Genomic DNA, 23,492 nt, shown 5'->3' with positions numbered 1-23,492 from the left:
CAAAGAGAGGCTGAGATGGGGGCAGGGGTCTCCCAGTGCAGCCCCCTCCTCACCGTCCTCCAGCGCCGCCTCAGCCAATCCCTCCGGGCGGGCAGTGGGGTGTGGGGCTTGGCTGGGGGGGGGGAACCCCCTTGTGGATCTGGGTGGGGGTCCTCAGGCAGCTCTTCCGCCAGGGGGGGCTCCTCCGGGGGTGGGAGAGGCTGCTCCCTGGCCAGGAGCTCAGTGGGATTGTCATCTGCAGGGGGAGGGAAGGAGGAGGGAGATGTTCCCATCCCCTTGGGGGGGAGGGCAGGGGGCAGTTGAGGAGGAGCTGGGGGGGTCCTCACCGGAGCAACAATCTTCTGTCTCTGCTCGGGAGAGGACTGGGGAGATGTTGGGATCCTGGAGCACCAAGCTGTGAGGGGGGTGGGTGATGGGCAGGGGCTGGGAAGGGCAGCACCCACCCCCGGGCAGAGGCTGCTGCCCCCCCCCCAGAAAAGGTTCCAGGGGGCTGGGAGCTGCCCAGTGAGCAGGGAGGGCTCCTGTCCCCACCCCAAGCATCCTCCAGGGACACACTGACCTCCTGGAGACCCAACCCCCCTCTGGAGACCCAATCCCCCTCTGGAGAGACCCAGCACCAGCACCCTCTGGAGAGACCCAGCACCCTCAGTGCCCCCCAGGACGGGGCTGCTCACCCAGGGGGGGCTGCACGGGTGGGCTCCGGCGTCCGGCGCTTCGGGGGGAAGGTGGCATTCCTGGTGGCACTCTGTACTGCTTTCTCCAGCACCTCCATCCACCTACCCACCAAAGATCCACCCCCCTGTCAGCTCCCAGGGGAGGGGGCTCTGTCCCCAGGGGTTCCCCCAGCCCCACCCATCCTTACGTGTTCTTCTCAGACGATGTCAATGCCACCAGCTCGTAGATCTGGGGGCCCAGCTCTGACGTGCAGATGATGAAGAGAGCTCGTTTATCTGTCGCCAAGAGACAGGAGGAAGGTCAGAGCGTGGCTGTGGCCTTCAACCCGACCAGCTGGTGTCACCAGCACGGTGACCCCGGGCCCCACCTGTGGCCACGGAGCGGATCAGCACGGAGTTGAGCTTGAGGACGGGGCTGAAGGTCTGCTTGTTCTCTGAGGAGCCCAGCGCTGTCTTGCTGTGGCACTTGAGCACCAGTTTCTCATCCTGCTTCTGCAGCAGCACCAGAAGGTCCTCCAGGAGCAGGACGTGGAGGTCTGGGGCAGGACAGGGGACAGAGAGGGGACACTGAGCCGGGGATGTGGTCTGGAAGCATCCCAGGAGGGACGACGGCTCCACGGATGTGGCACAGGGGGTGTGGGGGTGTCCCTGTCACCCTGCTGGGGCTGGAGGTCACCCCCCCCCTGTGTCCTGAGGAGGTGGGGAGGGGTCTCCTGGTGCTGCCAGGTCCAGCTGGTGGGGAGGGGCCATACCCACAGTCTTGTCCTTGCTAACACGCCAGGTCAGGGGCCCCTCGTGGATCATGCACCGGGAGGTGAGGTCCAGGTTCTGCCGGGGGGGGAGAAAGGATGAGGGTGAATAGGGGGATCTGGGGCTGGGCAGACCCTCCCTTAGGGTGGGGGTTTTGGGGTTACCTTGAACTCGGCAGCCAGGGGGTTGCTGGTCCTCTCCAGGGGGGTGGCATCCAGCCGTTTCTGGTAGCCCTCCAGGCGGTGCCGGTTCTCTGCCCGTTTCACCGCCTCGTTCACGTACTTGAGGATGTCCCGGCACTGATCCCGGGCTCGGCACAGCTTCTCCTGCTCTGAGGTGCCCGCTGGGACAGCAGAGAGAGGGTACAATGGATCAAGCAGCACCCTGAGGAGATGGTGCTGGCCTGAAGTCTTCCCACCCCCAGGGACCTCCTGGCCCTGCTCTTTCCCTGGAGCAGAGCTGAGGGACTTGGGGTTGCCCAGTTTGGAGGAGAGAAGGCTGCACGGAGACCTCAGAGCACCTTCCAGTGCCTCAAGAACTTTCAGATACCTCCAGCAGGTACCTCTGTACCTGGAGAGCCTCCAGGATGCTGGGGAAGGACCTTGGACAAGGGCCTGGAGGGATGGGATTACAGGGAAGTATTTCTAGCTGCAAGAGGGGAGATGGAGAGATCTGAGGGAGAAATTCTTTGGGGTGAGGGTGCTAAGACCCTGGCCCAGGTTGCCCCCAGAAGCTGGAAGTGTTCAAGGCCAGGCTGGATGGGGCTTGCAGCACCCTGGGCTGGTGGGAAGTCTCCCTGCCCATGGCTGGGGGTGGGACTGGATTGATCTTGAAGGCCCCTCCAAACCAACTCATTCCATGGTTCCATGATCATGGTTCAAAGGCCACACTGGAGGTGGGATCACGCAGCCTGGGGACAACCCCTCAGTGTCCCCCCAGCCCCTACCCTCGGTGTGCTTGATGATGTTCTCCAGCAGCAGTGGGTACTTGGTCAGACGCTGCATTTCTGAGATGATCAAGTCCTTGAGCTGCAGACGCCGGCACTGGGGGTTGCTTTCTGCCTCCTTGGGGGGAGGGAAGATGGGGAGAAGCCCCGAGGTGGGATTTGGGGGAGCCCCGAGGTGGGATCGGGGGCAACTTAGGGGAGCACTGGGATGAGGAACAGCTCCAGGAGAGGGACAAACCTGCATGAAGATCTGGAAACGGGTCTCCTTGCGCTGCTTGGTTTTGATCAGCTCCAAGGCAATGGATTGGTAGGAGCAGAAGTCAGCAGCAACTTGCTGGATCTCCTCCTTGGCCAGGCCATCAAACTGGGGAACACACACACACAGGGGACAATCGGGCTTAGGAACCCCTCCCAAGCTTGGCCTTGGGTCTCCTTGAGCTCTGCTCCAAGTGTAGCCACAGCCAGAGGACGGCGACAGTGGGGGGAAGATGTCAACCCCTCCATGCTGGAGGGGAAGATGCCTCTGGGAGCTCTGCCGCCCCCCCTTACCCGAGACAGCATGAGATCCCCAATTTCTTTGATGATTGGTCCTTCTTCCCGGAGCTTCTTCATGGATTCAGAGAGAGAATCTGGGATGGGGGACACAAGAGAGGGGACTCAGATGAATGAGGTCACCCACCACTTGTCCATGGAGCAACAATGGAGTTGCCTGTCTCTGGGGGGCCCTGCCCGAGTCAGAGGTGCTTTGATTGCTGCCATCAAGGAGTGTGACACCAGAAGTGGGTCCTGAAAGCATCCCCAAGCCCAAGGCTGGGACAGACCAGGTGTCCTGGACATGGATTTTGACAGAGCATAAGAGAACCAGGCTTGAGAGAGGGATAGGAGAGGCTGGAGCAGCTGGAGGCCATGAAAGGGGCTGGTCCCAATGGCAGGTGACAGCTGGGAGCTGTGGGGCACCTTCTGCTGGGGGTATCTCCAAGGGAGGGGTGGGAAGAGGCTTACTGTGGATGTCTATCAGGTCAGAGAGGTTGGGGAAGAGGAGTGCCAGCTCCTCCCGGGATAACAGGTTCTCCTTCCTCATCCGCTGGTAGAAGAGGAGGTCGAGGACCCGGAGGATGCGGAGGTGAGAGCCTTCAGTGGCAAAGAGCTCTGTGGGAAAGGCAGCGGGGTGGAAAAGTGCCCACGGGAGACCTGTGGTGGGTTGGTCCCTGGTGTCTCCAAGGCGTCCCCGTTGCTCCTTACCGTTGATCACCTCTTGCCGGTCGATCTCCTTCTGTGTCAGGTTGGCCACCAGCTCCCGTGGGACCATCTGCTGCCAGTTCTGGGTGTCCAGCTCAGGCTCCAGGTCGGAAACCTGCCCCTGTTCATCCTCCAGGAGATGAGGCAGGAAAGGATCCACCCGAAACCCAGGTTGGGCGACTCGATGCTCCTGGGGAGGGGGTGAAAAGAAGGTTGTGGGAGCACCCTGAAGCCGCTTACCTCCAGCCCAGCCAACCCCAGCCCAGCCAATATCTACCTGGGCCCTATTTGGTCTTGAACCCGGGGCCTCCAACTGGTGAGCTAAAAGACTACGTCCCCCAGCAGACATCTATGGGGTCCTTTAAGCTCCTGCAGGAGACACAAGGGAACAGAGGTGCCCCCTGGCCCCAGGAGGATGGACAACTAAAGGGGGACGCTTGCCCTGGGCATCACCCCCATCTCTGCTCTGTCCAGACTGGCTGATGGGGAGTGCAAAGTTGGGAAGAGGGGCTCCATCTCTGCCCCCTGACCACCAGAGAGGGGACACGGCCCTGGTGACAACCCTACTGGGACCCTCCTGCTCTGAAAGAAAACTGAACCCTTGGGATCCCCCCTCAGCTGGCGTGGTACAGATGCAGGAGAGGGAGGCTGAGGTTGGGCCACTCACCTGCGTCCCATCTTGGGTGTGTAGGGAGGGGTGGGATTCTCCAGGGACCTGAGGAGGAACAGAAGAGTCACCCTCCTGACACAGAATCATGGAACAGTTTGGCTTGGAGGGACCTTAAAACTTATCCAGTGCCACCCCTGCCATGGGCAGGGACCCCTCCCACAGCCCAGTGTGCTCCAAGCCCCATCCAAGCTCCAACATTTCCAGGGATGGGGCAGCCACAGCTTCTGGGGGTGACCTGGGGCTCAGCACCCTCACCCCAAAGAATTTCTCCCTCACATCTCCTCTCCATCTCCCCTCTTGCAGCTGGAAACCCTTCCCCCTCATCCCATCCCTCCAGGCCCGTGTCCAAACTCCTTCCCCAGCTTTCCTGGGGCCCCTTCAGGTCTGAAGGTACCTACTGGAGGTATCTGAAAGTACTTCAGGGAAGGTGCTTTAAGGTCTCCTCAGAGCCTTCTCTTCTCCAGGTAACAATCCCAACTCCCTCACTCTCATGTCCCAGCTCTCTGAGCTATCCTGGCCCATGCCCTCTCCTCCCAGCCCAGCACCCAGCAGTTTCCGTAAGCCCACTGGACATGGGCTGTGAGAGGGTTTGGGGCACAAATGGGGACTGAAGCCCAAATCTGTCCATTTTCCTTTGGCCAGTGTCAGGCAGGAGGCTCTGTGGGGCCAATCCCACCTGGTCCCACATGGTCTTGAACCATCAAAGTTCTCCCAGGAGACCGAGGGGTTCAGCTTTAGGATCCACAGCTGTCCCAGCTCCCCTCTGGAACCTAGCAGAACCCACCCAGGTCCTTCCCACCCAGCACCTCCCACCTTGTGGACAGGCTGGAAGCAGAAGATGATGCTGACTGGTGAAGCCTGGTGGCCTCGGCTGCAGCATCCATGTCCACGTCACTCCGGGACCGTGGGACATTTTCTGCTTTCCTGGATTTCTTCATCTCTTCCCGGCCCTTCAGGCTCTCCGAGCGGCCCAGCTTGACCTCAGCACGGGAACTGCAGTGGGGAAACAAACCAAGAGCAGGTTGGGCCTGGGAGGACAAGCAGTGACATCTTCCCCAACCTCTGAGAGCAGGGAGGTTGGGGAATGCCACCCATGCAGTTTCTCTCCCTATGCTTGGTGCTGGTGAGATGGCAGGGGTCAGTTTTGGGCCCCTTGTGACAAGAAGGATATTGAGGAGTTGGAGCATTTCCAGAGAAGGGAATGGTGCTGGGGAAGGGGCTGGAGAGCAAGGAGAAGGGTCTGGAGAAGTTGTGAGGAGCATCTGAGGGTCCTGGGGGTGCTGATCCTGGAGCAGAGGAGGCTGAGGGGAGACCTTCTGGCTCTCTGCAACCCCCTGAGAGGAAGTTGGAGCCACGGGGGGCAGGGCTCTGCTCCCAAGGAACAAGGGATGGGACAAGAGGAACTTTTGGCACAACTCAAGTTGTGCCAGGAGAGGTTTAGGTTGGAGGTGGGGAAGAATTTCTCCCTGGAAAGGGTTGTCAGGGCCTGGCCCAGGCTGCCCAGGGCAGGGCTGGAGTCCCCATCATCCCTGGAGGTCTTCAAAAAACGTGTGGAGGTAGCACTTGGGGACATGGTTTAGAATCATAGAATGTTACGTTTAGTTTAGTTGGATTCATGGTTGACTGGTAGACTGGATGACCTCAGAGGTCTTCTCCAACTTCCTGATTCCTTCTGCTGATCTCCCAGCCTTACCCATCTGACTCCAGCAGGTCCTCGGGGAAGCTGCCAGTGGAGAGACGCTGGGTGCCGGGTTCTTGGTTCTCGTGGTGCTGGTTGTTCTCAAAGTGCTGGATGATGTTCCTCACATTGCCAGGCTTGACTGCTGGGGCAAAAGGAAGGAAGAAAATCCCAGTGAGGTGGGGCTGGGCCCATCCCACAGCACCACCTGCTCTCCAGGCTCATCCCAGACCCAACAGCACCCATCCGAGCCCACCTCGATGCCCAGTGTGATGCCACTGGGGGTTGTGTGGACACAAAATCAAATGAAGCTCATGAGGTGAAGGGAAAACAAAAGAAGAGGACTTTTACCTTCAACGGGGGACATGGGGACATGAAATGCTGGAAGGAAAAAGAAAAGTGAGATGTCAAATCAATCCCATGTGTCGGTGAGGAAGGAGGGAAGTGGTGAAGGTGTGAGCCAGTGGGATGAGAACTCAAAGCAGAAGTAGGGGGGAAAGAGGAACATGCTTGTTCTCCACCACCTCAGCCCCCTCAGGAGTGGTGGCACTTCTGAAACACAGCCTGGAGGCCTGCAGGGTGGTACAGGAGATAAATCTGAGCTGAGCTCTGCCCCATCCTGCTCCCCTCTGGGACAACAGATTCCTCAAGGAGAGCAGGGATTAAATGAGAGGCCCAAAGGCCATTTTATCTCACAGCCCTGGGCTGCAGATCTCCTCCAGGCATGGATGTTGGTGGGTACAGCACCCCAGGAGGTCCCCACACTCACTGCTCTGGGAGGAGATTTTGGGCTTCCCGATGTACTTGAGGATGGGGTTCCTTTTCTTGTCTTCCATGGCATCCTTGTCCTTCTTTGTGCTGCTGCTCTGTTGGGACACCCAGAAGAACTGATAAATCATGGCTCACCCTGTGGGCCACGAGGTCACACAAGGTTCTGATTGGAAAAGACTTAAGATCACCCAGTCAAACCCCTCCCCCAGCACTACCCAGACCACTCCCCCCCCATGTACCTCATCCCCACATCTCCAGGACTCTGAAATCCCTCCAGGGATGATGGGGACTCCAGCCCTGCCCTGGGCAGCCTGGGCCAGGCCCTGACAACCCTTTCCAGGGAGAAATTCTTCCCCACCTCCAACCTAAACCTCTCCTGGCACAACTTGAGTTGTGCCAAAAGTTCCTCTTATCCCATCCCTTATTCCTTGGGAGCAGAGCCTGACCCCCCTGGCTCCAACCTCCTCTCAGGGGGTTGCAGAGAGCCAGAAGGTCTCCCCTCAGCCTCCTCTGCTCCAGGATCAGCACCCCCAGGACCCTCAGATGCTCCTCGCAACTTCTCCAGACCTTTCCCCAGCTCCATTGCTCTTCTCTGGACAGTCCCTCAGTTTCCTTCTTGTTGTGTACCCCACCTTCACCTCACTGCCTGAACCACATGGAGCAGGGATCTGGCTCTGTCCTGGTGTGGGGGACACGGCGATCCCTGGACCACCCCTCCTCTGGCCTCTGGTGGCCTCCAAAGATCCATCAACAAGAGCTCTGGGGCAGAGGTGCAGGTGCCACCAAGTCACTCACCTTCTTGGCCTTGGGGAAGAAGGGCAACCACTTGTCCCTGTCTGGGAGGGTCTGGACCTTCTCGCTGGTGGCGCGGGGCTCGCGGCTACGGATCCCTGTGTGGTTCATGTAGGTGCTGAGGGCAAAGGCCATGGGGCAGCTGAAAGAGAGGAGGACATGAGGCTGGAGATCTGACACTGGGACATCCCATGGGGGTCTGCAGGGAGAGCGGGAACACTCCTCCCCAAGCAGAGAAGGAAGGAAAGGCAAGCAGCAGGTCTGGACCATGACCCTCCCCAAGGATCAGCCCCAGAGCCCACCAGGACACCCCTGGCACAGAGGGGGAGTGAGAAGGGGAAGAGTCCCCTGCCTTGTTCTCACCTCCTGTCCTCTTCGTATTTTGACCTGTAAATAAAGATGGGGAAAGGTAAAAGCTGGTGTGGGATCTGGCTCCTCCACTCAGCCCCACTCCACCAAGCCTCCCACCTCACTGAGCCCCCTACTCAGCATCTGCTCCAAACCTTCCTTGTCCAAACCAATCTTGTCCCCATCCCTTTTCCCAAGTCCCTCCCCCCAAATCCCAGGGGAGGGTCTCCCCAGCTGAGGGCAGGTAGCCCAGCACTCACAGGATGTCACCCAGCTGGGCCAGCTGCTTCTCAGCCACTTGTCTCTCCTTCTGGGGGTCCCCATCCAGATCCAAGAGGTCGTTCTCCCCATAGAGGCTCCCCAGCCCCATGGTACGTTTTGTTCTGTGAGAGGACAGGGCTCAGGAGCACCAGCCCAGGGACTACCCACCTGCAGGGCCTCCAGTGGGGCAGGTTCCTCACCTGTAATCCTGGATCTGCTCCTGGATCTCAGGCATCACCATCTCCTGAGCTTCAAAGAGGGCAGCTCGGACATCGTCCCCATTGCGCAGGCGAGACTCTGGAGATGGCAGAGGGCACTGGGTGTCACTGGGTGCCACCAGTGTGCAAGGAAGGGCACCAGGGGTCTTTTGGAAGCCTCGGGTCCTTTCCCAAGGGACCTTCTGGCAACCCGTAGGCAGAACCCTTGGCAACCCCCTTGTTCGGGGTTGTCACCCCCCTTCCAGGCTGGGACAACCCTGTTCTGCACACCCAGGCTGAGTCCCCTGCCCCTAACAAAACGCCGGGGACACTTGGCACCAAGTTGGGAAAGAGCCTGGGAGTGTCAGTCCCAAACTTCAAAACAAGGGGGAGTCCTAAAGAAGTGCTTTGGGATCCTGCTCTAGCAATGAAATTATGGGACCATGGAAGGGTTTGGGTTTGAAGGGACCTTAAAACTCATCCAGTACCACCTCTGCCATGGGCAGGGACCCCTCCCACCAGCCCAGGGTGCTCCAAGCCCCATTCAACTTTCAACACTGCCAGGGATGGGGCAGCCACAGCTTCTGGGGGTGACGTGGGGCTCAGCACCCTCACCCCAAAGAATTTCTCCCTCCCCAAGATCTCCTCTCCATCTCCCCTCTTGCAGCAGGAAACCCTTCCCCCTCATCCCTTCCCTCCAGGCTCTTGTCCCAAGTCCTTCCCCAGCTTTCCTGGAGCTCCTTCAGGTCTGCAGGTATGTGAAGGGACATCAGGGACTGGAAGGTGCTCTAAGGTCTCCCCAGAGCCTCCTCACTCACCGATCTCAGCCAGGAGCTGCTCTGAGACCTTCACTCGCAGAGGCTGGGGAGGGAAGGCAGGAGATAGGCTCAGCACCCCTTCACTCTCCCCATCCCGCCACCAGGGCTGGGGACAGAGCTGGGGACAGAGCTGGGGGTGTTCCCTGAGCCCCTACCCCACTGCACCATCAGGACTTTTGCAGGCAGAGGGGGCAGAGCTGGGGATGTTACCGCACCCAGCACCCAGCACCCAACCCCCTCTTCCCAGCAGCACAGTGGGACCCCTCCCCTTCCGAGGTGGGGGTTCCTCCCTGCTGGGACCCCTTTCCTCCACCCCAGCCCTGCTGCCAGGAGCAGGGGGCAGCTGCCATTCTGCAAGGAGTGGCCACAAACCTTTGCGCAACCGCTGGCACCAAGGGAGGAACCAGCAGCGAGCAACATTGGTGACAAAAAACAACAGCAAAAAAGTGTCCCCAGTGCCAGGGACAAAACACCCGGTGGTGCTGGGTCCTACAGCTGGTCCCCTGCAGGGACAAGGTCCTGCTCTTACCGCGTTCCTGTCCAGGAAGATGTTCCAGATCTCCTTCCCCAAGCCCCGGGAGTCCTTGGGGGGGCTCTGCTGGCACACATCGGCACACAAGTAGAAAAGCTGAGAAGGGGAGGAGAAAGAGGAGGAAGATTGAGGAGCAGGGAGGTGACAGGCTCAGCGAAACAGGAACCGAGGGGGGGGGCTTGGGGAGGGCAGGACCCCCAGCAGGCCACGCCTGGGGAAAAGGGAGAAAGTGCAAGTGATGCTGTTGGGCTGGGAGGGGGTGGGACACAGCGGGCAGGAAGAGACCAGGTGGGTGCAGGCAGGGGGGCCCAGGGGTGCAGGCAGGGGGTTCCAGGTTGGTGCTGGCAGCTGCCTGCAGCACAGCCTCTGGCAGAAGGGTAACAGAGGGGCTCAGCCACCCAGCACCACGGTGAGCTCCACCAGTGGAGGGGAGTGCCACCCTGTCAGAGCTGACACGGATTGTCCCTTACCAGGGGGCTGGGATCTGCCTGGGAGAAGATGTAGCGCAGGAAGACCCCAAGGTGAGCTGGCCGGGACTTCAGCTTGCCCAGGTCCTGGAAGAGGGAATCACACTGCACAGGGAGGGGACAGGGGGGTAGAAGAAACCAGTCAGGTGGGAGCTGACTCCTCAGGATCGGGCCCTCCATGCCCCCCCCACCTCAGCCCAGCCCCAGGGTCAATCCCCACCTCCCACCCCTCTTTCCACACCCCAGTCCCACACTTGCCTCCCCAAACCAGCCCTGGATGTCCCCTGGGAGGATGTTTAAATGCCACCAGGTGCATGGGAGGGGCCACAAAGAGCCCCACGTGGAAGAGGGGACAGCTCTGTCCTCTAAGGGAGGGGACAAAAGCCAGGAATACTTGGGACACCTCATTATTGAAATATCCAGGGTCACAATCCTCCTCCGGCCCAATGATGGAGGGTTGTCCTGTCCGGTCCAAGCCCTGCTGGGGACAGGGGACAGTCAGGAGCCACATAGGGGGACACCGAGCCCTCACCTGCATCAGGACTGTGTTTGATGAGATCAGGCACCCGTCAGACCCCCCAATCAGCACTGGGTATCTATCCCCAGCCCACCTGCTCCGTGGATAAGGGGGAGTCAGAGCCATGGCGGCGGTGGTGCTGGAAGAGGTGGGAGGTGATGACCGGGGAGGTCCGGGGACTGTCCCCACCCTGCTCTGAGGGGACAGAGTTGCGGTTCAGGGAAACCTGTGTGGGACAGCAGAGGTGTCAGGGGACACAGCCTGCCACCTATCACCCACCCAGCAGAGGCAACTGAGGGTATCTCAGGAGCAGGGCAAGGAGCGAGAGGGATCCAGGGGACTCAGAAACCACAAAACCCTTCTGGGGCCACCAGAAATATGGGAAGGTTCAGAGCACAAGGTGGGAATGTTGGGAGATGCCACAGCGTGGAACAGGCTGAGAGTGACAAGGTGGTGGCTTTACAGGACAAGGGGGAAAGGTTTCAAGGTGCGAGAGGGAAGATTGTGATGAGATCTGAGGGAGAAATTCCTTGCTCTCACCTCAGTCCCAGAGGGGAACCGCTCTGTCCCAGCCTCCAACCCAGTGTCACCATCCTGCGAGTCGAGGGACAGGCGTCCTGGGAACAAAGAAGGGACTGACCTCTGTATCTGGGGACACAGGGGACAGCCCGGACCACTGCCTCAACTCACCTTCCATCACCCTGAAGCCCACCAAGCCAGAGTCACTGCCCAGCCGCCCCAAGTCCTGCAAGACAGGGAGGTGTCACACAGCACCCAGGGACACCCGGGCAGGGGGCGAGGGACGTCCCAGCTGCAGCACTGCCCAGCAGGAGAAACCAGGGATGCTGCCACTGCTCTCCCCACCCCCTTGGGAGGGTCTCCCCAGGACTGGAGGGAGCCAGGAGGACAACGGGACCCCCAAAGCTGGGGGGAGACCCCCAGAATCCCACATACAAGGGAGCCCCCGGTCTCCTGCAGGATCTTGAGCTGCAGTTGGCTGACTCGCCGCCGCGCGCCCTCGATCTGCTCCTCCACGGCGCTGGCAGGGTTCCGGCTGTAGGCTTCACAGAAACGCTGAGCCCAGAGGACCAAAGAAGCACAGAAAAGGTGGTGAAAGTTCTTAAAGGTCACCAAGTCCACCTGGCAACCCAGCCTCACTGTGCCCATGCAACCACAGCCCCAAGAGCCACATCTGCATCTTCTCTGAACGCCTCCAGGGATTGTGACTCCACCCCTGCCCTGGGCAGCCTGTCCTGATGCTTCACCACTCTTCCAGTGTAGAAATTATTGCTAATATCCAGTCATCAAGGGGATCATCTAGATGGTCTTTAAGACCCCTTCCAACACAAAACATTCCATGATTCTAGCATCTCAAGATTATCCAGTCAACCATGGGCAGGGACACCTCCCACTAGGACCAGGCTGCTCCAAGCCCCATCAAACCTGACCTTGAACATCTCCACAGGTGGGGAAGCCACCTTAAAGGCCACAGAATCATTAAAGTTGGAAAAGACCTCTAAGATTATCAAGTCCAACTGTCAACCCAACTAAATCGTGTCCCCTGGTGCCATGTCTGTGTAGATGTGAACCCACCAGGGATGGAGACTCCACCACCAACCTGGGCAGCCCATCCAAATGCTTGACCGAAAAAGGAAAGAGGAGACACCCCCAGCAGCCCAAACACCCCCAGTCCCATGGGGAAACAGGGCTGAGCAGGCTGCCTGGGACAACAGGCTGAGGGCCAAGAGATCCCTGGGGTAGGGAGGGGACCAGAAGAGGACAGAGATAGCACCAAGGTCACCCCATACCTGTAACTCTGCCTCCTCCTGACGCAGCATGTTCCGCAGGATCTGCGTTGCATGCTTCTGCACCTCAGGGTCCTGCAAAGAGAAAGGGGATGAGCTTTGCTGTTCCCTGCCTGGCCCCCTCTCCGTGCCCCCACCCAGCACCCTGGGGTACCTGGAGGGGCTTGGGGTCCGTGATGCGCTGGGGTGGTGGGAGAGGAGGTGGGGGAGGTGGCAGGGGGCAGGTGGGGGTGGCACAGGGACCCCCGGCCACGGTGACATCTGGCTGAGAACTGGAGAGCCCCACGGAGGAGTGGGGGGAGCCCAGGAGGGTCAGAGCGACGTAGGCACCAGCTGGAAAAGTTCAAGAGTGCAGGAGGGAAGGTGAGAAGAGTGGTGGTGGTCAAAAAATCCCACGTCCATGTCCCTGTCCCTTTTGCACTGCAGTGAGTGCCACCCTGTGGACAATTAGAGGGAGCATCGAAACATGGAATGTTTCTGGCTGGAAAAGCCCTTTCAGATCACCCAGTCCAACCCCTCCCCCCATGATGGGGACTCCAGCCCTGCCCTGGGCAGCCTGGGCCAGGCCCTGACAACCCTTTCCAGGGAGAAATTCTTCCCCACCTCCAACCTAAACCTCCCCTGGCACCACTGGAGTTGTGCCAAAAGTTGCTCTTGTCCCATCCCTTGTTCCTTGGGAGCAGAGCCTGACCCCCCCTGGCTCCAACCTCCTCTCAGGGGGTTGCAGAGAGCCAGAAGGTCTCCCCTCAGCCTCCTCTGCTCCAGGATCAGCACCCACAGGGCCCTCAGATGCTCCTCAGAAGCTCTGTGCTCCAGAACCATGGATTTTTATCTTTTCCCAGGGTGGGATCCCAGTGCCTCCCAGGCTGGGGAGGGGAGGTGAGGAAGAAGCCACCACAGCACCCCTGGCCAAACTCACACTTGATTAACTTCACCACTTCGAGGTGCGAGCTGTTGGTCACCATGGTGCCGTTCACCTGGAGAGGACAGAAGGGGTCAGGCAGGCTGGTGAGGGGCAGCAGGGTGGGGGGCAGCCAGGGGTGCTCACCTTGACTATCCGGTCCCCCTCCTGTACCCCAGCTCTCATGGCTGCTCCCCCTGCCAAGGAGAGAGAGGCATCAGGAGGGGCTGGGGGGTAAGCAGATGGAGCCAGGGATGCCTGTCCCACCCATCCCATGGAGTCCTGGCACATTCTGTGCCATCTGTCCCACCAGGGTGGGGACAGGGGGACCACCAGGGTGGTGCCCAAGCCCTGGGTGCTACATGCAAACAGCACCCAGCACACATCCCGCTCCCCCCAACCTTCTCCATTCATCTTGGGATGGACAAGGGGCTCCCCAACCTCTCACTCCACCAACTGGGTAGACTTAGACACATCTTGAGAGCCACAACGAGCCTGGATCTGGAGGAGGGTCCCACGAGGAACAGCCCTGCCCTGCCTTCCACCCCACCCCCATGCAAAAGCAAAGCTGCCGAGGTTGGAACCCACTAAAAATTCCCTCTTCCTAAAGCCAAAACCAAGAGGAAAAATATTTCCAGGAGGTTCAGCTCCAAGCCAAGGGTCCAGGACATGGCAGCCAGCTCCCAGAGTGGATTGCTTTGATTCCTTTGGTATTTAACACTCTGTGATTGGGACTGGGCTGAGAGAGGGGTCCTACACCTGGGGACCTCATCCCTGTCCCCCCAGGGCTTCCCCCCTCAGCCCCACTGACAGGACAGAGGCATTAAATCTGCCCTTGAAACTCATTGCCTTTTCCCCTTTGCTATGTTCTGAGTCCTTCCTGGTTTTCTGGCTCCAGGGGAGAGTTGTGGGGGGAAGGGAGAGGAGGTGGGAACATCCGCTGTAAAATAAGCAGCTCATTGTCTATTTAAATTGCAGCTCCCAGCCCTGCCACCCCGCAAAGTCATTATATGGCAAAAAAAAAAAAAAAAAAAAAAAAAGAAACCAACACCCCAAGCTGGCAGCATCTCCAGCAGCACCAAGAGGAGCCACAGCTGGGTTTATCCAGGGACATCACAGGGAGTCCCCACCTTGCCAATAACATTCCCCCCCCAGCAGCTCCTGGGGTTGGAAATCCACCTTCCTGCCCCCCCTCCCAGCAATCCTGCCCATCCTGCAGCAAGGTTTAGGTTTAGGAAGGAAAATCCCTCTCCCCCCATTATTTTGCCCAAGGAAAGTGGCTTGGTGTGGGTGAGAAGAGCCCCGAGGTCTCTCCTGCCTCTTCCATCCCCCCTCACCTGGTCGCACCGACTGGACCAGGACAACCCTGTCCCCGCTGACAGTGAAGCCAAAGCCATGCTGGTCCTTCTGGATGATGACACAACGCTGGACCAGACCTGGGGAGGGACAGCAGGCACAGGCAGTGACTTTGGGAGCACAGGAGGTGAAAGCTGGGCTCGAGGGCCACTGCAAAAGCACGGACTGGTCTGGGTTAGAGGGACCTTCAAGATCATCCAGTCCCACCCCTTGCAGTGAGTCTGAGCAGAACAGAGCAGAGGGGGACAATCCCCTTCCTCATTCTGTGGCCCCTGCAGTCAGCCCCCTGGGACATGGCTAATTGATTCTCACCCTACAAACCCCAGGTGTGATGTGCCTGCTGGGACCCTTTCTCCCCAAAACAGGGTGTGAGCAGGGTGGGAAGGGCTGGGGACAGCTGGAGCATTGTCCCTGGCCCAGTTGGGATGGTCTTGGCTGGGTGACACTGGGTGCTGCTCAGGGGAACAGGAACCCTGTCCCCCAGGATGCTGCAAGGCAGGTGACAATGTGCCACCTCCTCCCTGGGGTCCTGGAGGGCAGAAGTGGAGGAGGGGACAGCAGGAGGTACCTGTGGTCTCGGAGGAGTCGGAGGGCTGGCGGCGGTGCCCCGGAGACCTTCGCTCTGCTGAGGAATCCCCCAGGGAGGACAGGGTGGACAACCTGGGGGGTGAGAGGACAGGGATGGGGACAGAGGGACAGGTACAGCCTCCAGCCATGCCTGGGACAGGGATAAAGCCATCCTGCAGCCACACCTGGGACAAGGGACAACAGGACAGAGCCACCCTCCAGCCATGGCTCCTTCTGGGGGGGGAGGACAAGCATGCACGGAGCTTGAAGGAGACAGCAGCCAGCATGGGCAAGCCACCACTGCCCATCCCTCCTGTCCCCAAACCACCCTGGGACAAAGCTCCTACCCCTTCCTCACCACAGGGCTCTAGGAGAGCCCCCAGTGAAGTCTCTCCCAGGGGCCAGGATCCAAAGACCCCCAGGTGTGCCTGGCAGGGAGGAGCAGTGGGGAGAGCACAACAAAGGTGGCAAGGGAGGGGACAGATGTGGCAAGCAGCAGGGACAGGCAGGACTTCACCAGGCTGCAATGGGGCTGATGGAAGGAGAGACAGAGTGGAGTAGTGAAAGCCAGAAAGGACCATTACTGCAAGGTCCTGCACCCCTGCTGAGCCCCATCAGGCCCACAGCAAGGATTTGGGTCCTGGATGGGGGGCTGGGGGTCTCAATGTGTTCAAGGGGCTCAGCACACAGAATCACCAAAAGGTTTGGGTTGGACACCTTAAAGCTCACCCAGTGCCACCCCTGCCATGGGCAGGGACCCCTCCCCCAGCCCAGGGGGCTCCAAGCCCCATCCAACCTCCAACATTCCCAGGGATAGGGCAGCCACAGCTTCTGGGGGCAACCTGGGGCTCAGCACCCTCACCCCAAAGAATTTCTTCCTAATGGCCAGCCTACATCTCCCCTTTTCCAACTTAAAGCAAATAACCTTCAGCCCATCCCTTCAGGCCCTTGTCCCAAGTCCCTCCCCATCTTTCCTGGAGCCCCTTCAGGCACTGGGAGGTGCTCTAAGGTCTCCCCAGAACCTTCTCTTCTCTTTCTCTTGTCCAGCCTGAACACCCCCAACTCTCTCCCCCTGGCTCCAGAGCTGCTCCAGCCCTCCCAGCAGCTCCAGGACCTCCTCTGGAATGGCTCCAGCAGCTCCATGTCCTCCTGCTGATGGGGACCCCAGAGCTGGACCCAGCTTTACCCCAGGGGGTGTCCCCAGAGCAGAGCAGAGGGGACAATTCTCTCCCTTGCTGTTCTGACCTCCCTGTGATGGAAGAAGCTCTTCTTTTAGCCCTGATATTAATTTTCCAGCTAACAGGGCTTTGGAATTCCATGAGCTGTCACCAGAGCAGCCCCTGACCCTTACTCCTCCTCTGGTGCCTCCAAACCCAGCTTCATCCCCAAAATGAGGGCCCTGGACACTGCTGCCACTTCCCTGCCCATCTCTGTGACTCTCCTGTCCCTCCAAGCCCAGATCTGCTGCAGAGGGACAGGGACAGGCAGGTTGGGAAGAGCAAGGAGGAGATGAAGGTTCTCCCGGTGGGATGAGCATGTTTGGTCTCTGCCACCAGGGATGGAGCCAGGGTGCAAGATGAGAACAGAAGCAGCCCCCACCCCACTTACCTGGGCAGGTGGGGCTGCCTCTTGCTGCCCCCCTGGCTGTCGGTGAGAGGGACAGAGGGGTGGTGGCACAAGGGACACCCAGAGGATGGCAGCATGGGCAGGGGGGCAGAAAGAGGAGACAAAGACATGGAGAGGCAGAGGTGTGACACACAGCATGGTGATTGCAAGATTACACCCCCTGGGGAGGGTGGGGGCATCCAAAACCACCAAAAACACCTCAAGGCACCCAAAAGCACCCCCAACACACCTGGTCTGGCCAGGCTGGGATAGAGGTGCCCTTTGCTGGTGCAAATCCTCCCCTCGGGCTTTACACTTCCCTCTGGGTGATGGGGAAGCACTGATGCTCAACACTGTCCCTTGAGAGTCTGGGTGTCCCCTGGGCAAATGTCCCCCCCGGCAAGGCCCCTCCTGCCCACAATCACCTATCAACAGCACAGGAAGCCCAACACAAGATGACAAAACCGGGGGAGACTCTCAAGCCTTGGTGGGGGCCAAGCAAAAGGGTCTCCCCTTCCTTAAAACCACTCCTAGAGATGCAAAATCATGAAATCACCAAAAGGTTTGGGGTTGGAGGGACCTTAAAACTCACCCAGTGCCACCCCTGCCATAGGGGGTGAGTGCCCCCCTCCCACAGCCCAAGGGGCTCCAAGCCCCATCCAACCTCCAACACTGCCAGGGACGGGGCAGCAACAGCTTCTGGGGGCAACCTGGGGCTCAGCACCCTCACCCCAAAGAATTTCTTCCTAATGGCCAACTTACATTTCCCCTTTTCCAATTTCAAGCAAATAACCTTCAGCCCATCCCTCCAGGCCCTTGTCCCAAGTCCCTCCCCATTTTTCCTGGAGCCTCTTCAGGCACTGGAAGGTGCTCTAAGGTCTCCCCAGAACCTTCTCTTCTCCTTCTTCTCCTTCTCCTTTTCTCCTTCTCCTTTTCTCCTTCTCCTTCTCCTTTTCTCCTTCTCCTTCTCTTCTCCAGCCTCAACACCCCCAACTCTCTCCCCCTGGCTCCAGAGCTGCTCCAGCCCTCCCAGCAGCTCCAGGACCTCCTCTGGAATGGCTCCAGCAGCTCCATGTCCTTCTGCTGGAGGTTCCAGCAGTCAGAGCCCACAGCACCATAAACCAAACAGCTCCATCATTGGCTCCCAGGGTGGAACGACTCCCAGGCTCCTTCCCCACTCCAATAAATGCTTCTTTACAAACTCCTCAACTAACTTTGTCCAGAGGATCTTTCTGGAGACTCCACCTGCTCAGCTGTTCTGTCACAGCCTCCAATTTCCTTATACGTGGGATAAACCAGGACCTTGGCACAAAGGGACTGGGGCTCTGCAAGGGCTGAAGCATCTCAACAACTTCCCTGTGAGCTGAGAGCAGAGCTGGGACCTGTGCCCTCCCTCCCAGAACCAGCCTGGGATGGGGACCAGCAGCCTTTCTGGTGGAAGGGTGGGTGCAGGATTAACCCCATGGGATTACTGGGTGCAGCTCAGACCCACCACTTATCCAGGACAAGGAGAGATCAGCTCTTCCTTCTCCTTCCACATCACCCCAGATGCCAGGGCTTAAAACACTCATTAAGCTTCTTCCTTCAGCTTGTTCACTGCCTGGCTGGGAGTCACCAACCCCATGCAGGGACTTTCCAGCCCCTTTCCATGGCAGGATCCCATTTCTGTCCCACTGGAAGGAGCCAGGCCAGTGCTGGCTTATCTCTGTCTAAAAGAGGTGTTTAATTCAGCTTTGCATAATCTCCTTCCTAATTGACTTAGGTAGAACCAAAACTTGCCTTTTTAAACCAAGTGCTCCCAGCTCAATGGAGACATGACCCTAGCGCCCATTTCCAGCTGGGATAGTTCCTGAAAGATCAGTTTTTCCTCTGATTTTCCTAAAAATTGTCACTCCAGAGCCCTTGCAACATCCAGTCCCAGCCCTGGTGACAGTCTCCAAACCAGCACATCCTATGTGCAAAGTTATTTTTCCTGATTTTGGCCGCTTCTGGTTAAATCACAGCTATTTGAATCATAAAATCAATAGAATTTCATGAGAATTTTCAGGAATACAGGAGCAAGATGCTCTGCCTGCAACGGGAGTAGGATGGAAGAAGGGAATGAGAGGCTCCCAGCCAGAGGGAGGTGGGCAGAGCCAAGAGAAGAAAAACAAAGGAGGAAAACCAAGTAATCCTGCACAGAGCAGACAGGGGCACTGCTGCCCTGGGAGCCCGTGCAGAGCAAATGCCACAATTGAAAGATTCAAAGAGGAACTCGAGGTCAAATCTTCTAAGTGGTCCAGGCTCTCTCTGAGATCAGGGGCTTTCCTTTTTCCCAAACATTTGCTCTTTGAGACTCCAGGTCCAGGGAATCAGGAAAGGTTTTGTGAAGAGGCAGAACGTGGCAGAGAGACTCCTGGAAACCTTTTTGGAGTGGATGGGGAGGCAGGTGGGGCCACGTGCCAGCCTGTCAGCCAGGAGAGGTGCAAAAAATATAGAAATAAATATGGAGGAAAAAAAAAAAAAAAAGGGGGGGGGGGGGGAGGAAATCAGCATCATCTTGGTGTGATGTCTCTGGCAACTAAGTCATTGCTTCCTGACAATGTGGCAGCCCCAGGATTGCCCCAGACATCCCCCCATGCCAAACCCTGAAGCCGGTTCCGCATGCCAGGGACGGGAAGGAAGGAAGGAATTTCAAGTACCAAAAATAAATAAGTAAGTAAGTAAGTAAGTAAATAAATAAATAAATCAGCTTCCTCTCCTCCCCCTCGCCAAGGGAAAACGTGTCCAGCCCTGGCTGGAGTGACTCCAGCTTTGCAGCAGAAAGCTGGGGCTGTGCTGAGGATGTGCAGCTCCTGGGAATGCTGATCCCTGAGGGAGCAGCTGCCTGTCCCCTGGGAAGGGGCCCAGACGTCCCTGCTGTCCCCTGGGAATGCTGGCTGCTTCTCCAGAGGGAGGGACCCAGGGTCTGAGGCTCCTCTGGGCTGCTGCAGGATGCTGCACTGGGGAGGCTGAGGATGAAGTGTCTGCTTTTGGGTGTGAGGGATGGGAAAACGAAAGGAAAGGAAAGGTGGGAAAGGAAAGAGGGAGGGGAAACCCCCCAACATTTCCTGACGTCTTTGGCTGCCTGCAGCTGAAGCTTGCACTGCTGTCCCCCAGGAGATCTGGTTTTCTTCTTGCCTTTTCCCACAATAGCTTCCCCACTCCCAGCTGGCAGAGGACACAGGAGCCCACGGGAAGAGCCTGGCTCCACCATCCAGGCACCAGGATCACCACAGATCCCACCCCAGGGCTTTGGCATCGCTGGAATCCAGTGTGTCCCCACGGCACTGCCAAGCCACCCTGAGCTGCCACCCGCAAATCCAGGCTGGAGTCATCCTGGATCCATATGGGATTTATGCAGCAAAGGTTTTTCCTCTCTCTCTCTGCTTATTTTTGGTGTTGGTATGGGGTTTTTTTTCCAAGGGAGCCTCAGCAGCCCTCGGGAGGAGGCCGGGAGAAAATCAGATGCAAAGTCCCACGGACACACCACAGCAAACTGGATGTGATCCCCCCCAGATTCCTCCAGCAACTTCAGTGCAGCAGAGCGGGAATTTCACAAAAGCTTTGTTTAAATTAAGACTTGTAATTAAATAGGGGCGGGGGCATAATAAAAAAAAAAAAAAAAAAATTAACACATCAAGCGGAGGAGCCCTGGGTGTTTAACGGCACAGACTCCATTCCCCATGTTCCCAATTGTCTGTGTGCTGCAAATTTTTGCAATGCCAATTCCCTATGGGGAGGAACGGAGGCCGAGCATGGGGACAGCTGTGATTTAGGGCAGTTATGCAAAATTTTCTTGGGTTTTGGAGTGGAGATGCCTGCCCAGGCTCCTCCTGCACCACTCTCTCCCCTGCAAAACAAACAAACAAACAAACAAACAAACAAAAAAAAAAAAAAAAAAGGGAGACCCTCAACAACCTCTGTTCTGCTCCTGGATGGGGCTGTGGGAGCTCCCAAGCAGGATTATCCCCCCAAAAAGTATGGAGATGGAGGGCTCTGCCTGGCAGAGACCAGCTGAGGAAGAGCACAGAGGGGCTGTGGGAGTTGAGGAAGGGGTGAGCAATTATTTACATCTTAATTAGCAGACCTAACTCTGCTACATCAATTTTTAAAGTGTGGCAGCAGTGACCAGCTCAGCAGCACTGCAGTCCCACCAGGAATCCATCCTTCCCCCTCCACATCTGCAAGGAAACCCAGGCTGAGGGGGGGCAAGTTCAGCAGGGGGAAAATGGGAGCTGGGATCTGAACTCCCCTCAGGAAGGCTCCAAATCCCTCCCAAGCTCTCCCTGTGCTGGGCAGTGTAATCATTAACAGTGTCACAGAGTGGCAGAGCTGGTTTGGCCAGCACCCAGGGTGCTTTTTTGGGGTGTGGGACAGCGAGCCGCAAGTCAGATATGGAATAACCTACCCCCAAGGGATGTTTTCTCCCCAATTTTCCTCCTAAATAACCCCATGGAGAGGAAGATCTCGGCTCTTCCCAGTGGTGGAGCTATGGGGCAGTCGCTCTCATGCTTTCCTCCAGGCTCCCTTCAGGCTTATCCTACAATTAGAATCGTGGGAATACCAGAGGATGGAAAGCTGGGACAAAACCCATGGACCCTGCAGCTGGGCAGGTGCTGCACGACTCCTTCCTGACACTAGAGGAGGAAGATCTGTACTGGTTTGTACTGGGACCCTGCCAAATTGGGATACCAATGGGCTGGAGGGCCCAGCGGACACAAGCCCTGTGCCCACCTCAGAGCCATCAGTGGTTGCAGGAGAAGAGGGGTGGGGAAATCCTCACATTAACCCATTCTGTGGCCATTTTTGTCACTGAAAAGCCATGGCACCTGGCAACAAGTGACTCCCAGGGCACTTCAGGCTCCTGACCTTAAGGAGCAGAGGAGACAGCAGCTATTTAAAGAGCAGAGAGAAGCCTTAAGCCCGGTAATGCCTCCTCGAAGAGGCTCAGGCGTTGTGTCCCCACCCCAACACCCAGCTGGGACCTGATCCTGCTGCTTCCTCACCCACCATGGCAGCAAAATTCAGCAGCTCCTTAATTGCTGCTCCAGAGGGGCTCCAGGCAGAGCCTCAGCACTGATCTTCTGCCTGGTTCTCCAGTTGATTCCAATTTAGAGGGATGGAGATGGTGGCAAGGTGATTGCTCCAGCACTGTCCTTGCCTTGCACAAACCTAATTTTCTCCAAAACCGGGAGAAATCCATCGGGAGGGCTTGCTGCCAAAAGGATGAGGGTGTGGGAATACACTGCACATCCTGGGGGCCCACTAAGCCACCTTTAGGCACCAGGTGCCCACGCTGGGCATCTTCAATGCTGCCACTGGCCAAGGATGCCAATGGCACTGCTGCCAAGCCCTGGAATTGGAGTCTTCTGGTGCACAGGGAGCAGAAAGAAATCCTGGCGTTCAGCAAAAAGCCATGGGATGAGTGAGGTCAGTGAGGAACAGGAGATGCTGTCACAAGCCTTGGGGCTGAACCAAGGGTTCCAGGACAGGAGCCCCTGGGACTTGGGGAAGCTCCTTGAGGCAGAGCAGTCACAATCTCTCAAGTCACCTCAAAATCACAAGCAGCAAGTTGGGGCTTTTTTTTTTGGGGGGGGGGAATGCCAAAAGGAGTCCAAGGGGAATGGAGGAATGGGGAGCCCTTTCCCATCCCCTAAGGAGCAGGGGTGTCCATTCCCACCCCTAAATTAGTAGCTACCTCCATCATCCCACCTGGGACCACCCAGAGATAGAAGGGGGGGGAGACACAAGCAGGACCCTCCCTGCTTGCTCCCCGTTTTTGGGGTGGAAGGTGAAAACATCCGGCTGGTGCTTAATTATCTTGATGAAAGGAACTGAACCCCCAGGGAAGATGTAATGCCCCAGCAGTGCACCTTCCACCCCAGCAAACAGAGGTTAAAATTGAGGGCAAAATGCTCCTGCTGGAAGGACATTTAAAACCGGGGAGGGGGGGGCCGAACTGGGTTTTTTTTTCCCCCATTTCCAATTTCACCATTTTCCCACCACTTGGTTTTGCCGTGTGGGTTTTTTTTAGGGGGACACACACCCAAACCCCATAACCCTGACCCAGACACTGCAGCAGGGTGGGGGTGCGGGGAGTGCTGAGCAACACCCCCCTCACCCACACTCCCCAAAACACCGACTTTTACCCCAAAACACCGACTTTAGCCCCAAAACACCGCTTTCTCCTCGGGCTGGGTAAAACGAAGGGGGGATCGCCCAGGGCCCCGCTTCCCCCGCTGACACCTCTCCCCCCCCCCCCCCCCCCCCGTGTCCCCCGTGTCCCCCGTCCGCCCCCAGCCCCAGCTTCCCCACGGTCCCTCCCGCTCCCCCCGTACCTGTCGAGGGCCTGCGGAGGCCGCACGCTCATGGTGCCTCGGCCCGCGGCCCCTCGGCGGTCAGGTCGCGGGGAGCCGCCGCCCCGCTCCGGCCGCCACCATCCCCGGGCGGCTCCGGCGGCCTCGGCGGGGCCCGACCCCCCGCTCCGCTCTTGATCTCCCGGGCCCCGGGGCTCTGCTCGTTGCGGCGGCGGCAGCGGCGGCGGCCGCGGTTCAGCCGCCCCCCCCCCCCCTCCTCC

General features: G+C 58.3%; 1 protein-coding gene across 1 annotated transcript in view; it reads right to left on the bottom strand.

Moving 5' to 3' along the window:
* Positions 1-23,492, bottom strand: part of ARHGEF11 (Rho guanine nucleotide exchange factor 11) — a 26,081-nt gene extending 2,589 nt beyond the window's left edge. Inside the window, 37 exon segments of the mRNA XM_071726908.1 lie at positions 54-235; positions 327-394; positions 675-776; positions 863-950; positions 1,043-1,210; positions 1,427-1,502; positions 1,589-1,767; positions 2,371-2,488; positions 2,609-2,734; positions 2,920-2,999; positions 3,373-3,519; positions 3,613-3,768; positions 3,771-3,799; positions 4,277-4,324; positions 5,093-5,272; positions 5,973-6,102; positions 6,309-6,338; positions 6,727-6,823; positions 7,524-7,662; positions 7,884-7,907; positions 8,129-8,251; positions 8,330-8,426; positions 9,145-9,187; positions 9,674-9,772; positions 10,147-10,248; positions 10,547-10,621; positions 10,755-10,886; positions 11,201-11,277; positions 11,351-11,405; positions 11,615-11,734; positions 12,469-12,540; positions 12,620-12,798; positions 13,385-13,442; positions 13,514-13,563; positions 14,704-14,802; positions 15,291-15,382; positions 23,254-23,492. Coding sequence (XP_071583009.1) covers positions 54-235; positions 327-394; positions 675-776; positions 863-950; positions 1,043-1,210; positions 1,427-1,502; positions 1,589-1,767; positions 2,371-2,488; positions 2,609-2,734; positions 2,920-2,999; positions 3,373-3,519; positions 3,613-3,768; positions 3,771-3,799; positions 4,277-4,324; positions 5,093-5,272; positions 5,973-6,102; positions 6,309-6,338; positions 6,727-6,823; positions 7,524-7,662; positions 7,884-7,907; positions 8,129-8,251; positions 8,330-8,426; positions 9,145-9,187; positions 9,674-9,772; positions 10,147-10,248; positions 10,547-10,621; positions 10,755-10,886; positions 11,201-11,277; positions 11,351-11,405; positions 11,615-11,734; positions 12,469-12,540; positions 12,620-12,798; positions 13,385-13,442; positions 13,514-13,563; positions 14,704-14,802; positions 15,291-15,382; positions 23,254-23,285 — 3,672 coding nt within the window. The 5' untranslated portion in view covers positions 23,286-23,492.

The sequence above is a fragment of the Heliangelus exortis genome, chromosome 27 (genome assembly GCF_036169615.1).
Source record: "Heliangelus exortis chromosome 27, bHelExo1.hap1, whole genome shotgun sequence".
NCBI lineage: Eukaryota > Metazoa > Chordata > Aves > Apodiformes > Trochilidae > Heliangelus > Heliangelus exortis.
This window is presented reverse-complemented; position numbering and strand designations above follow the sequence as displayed.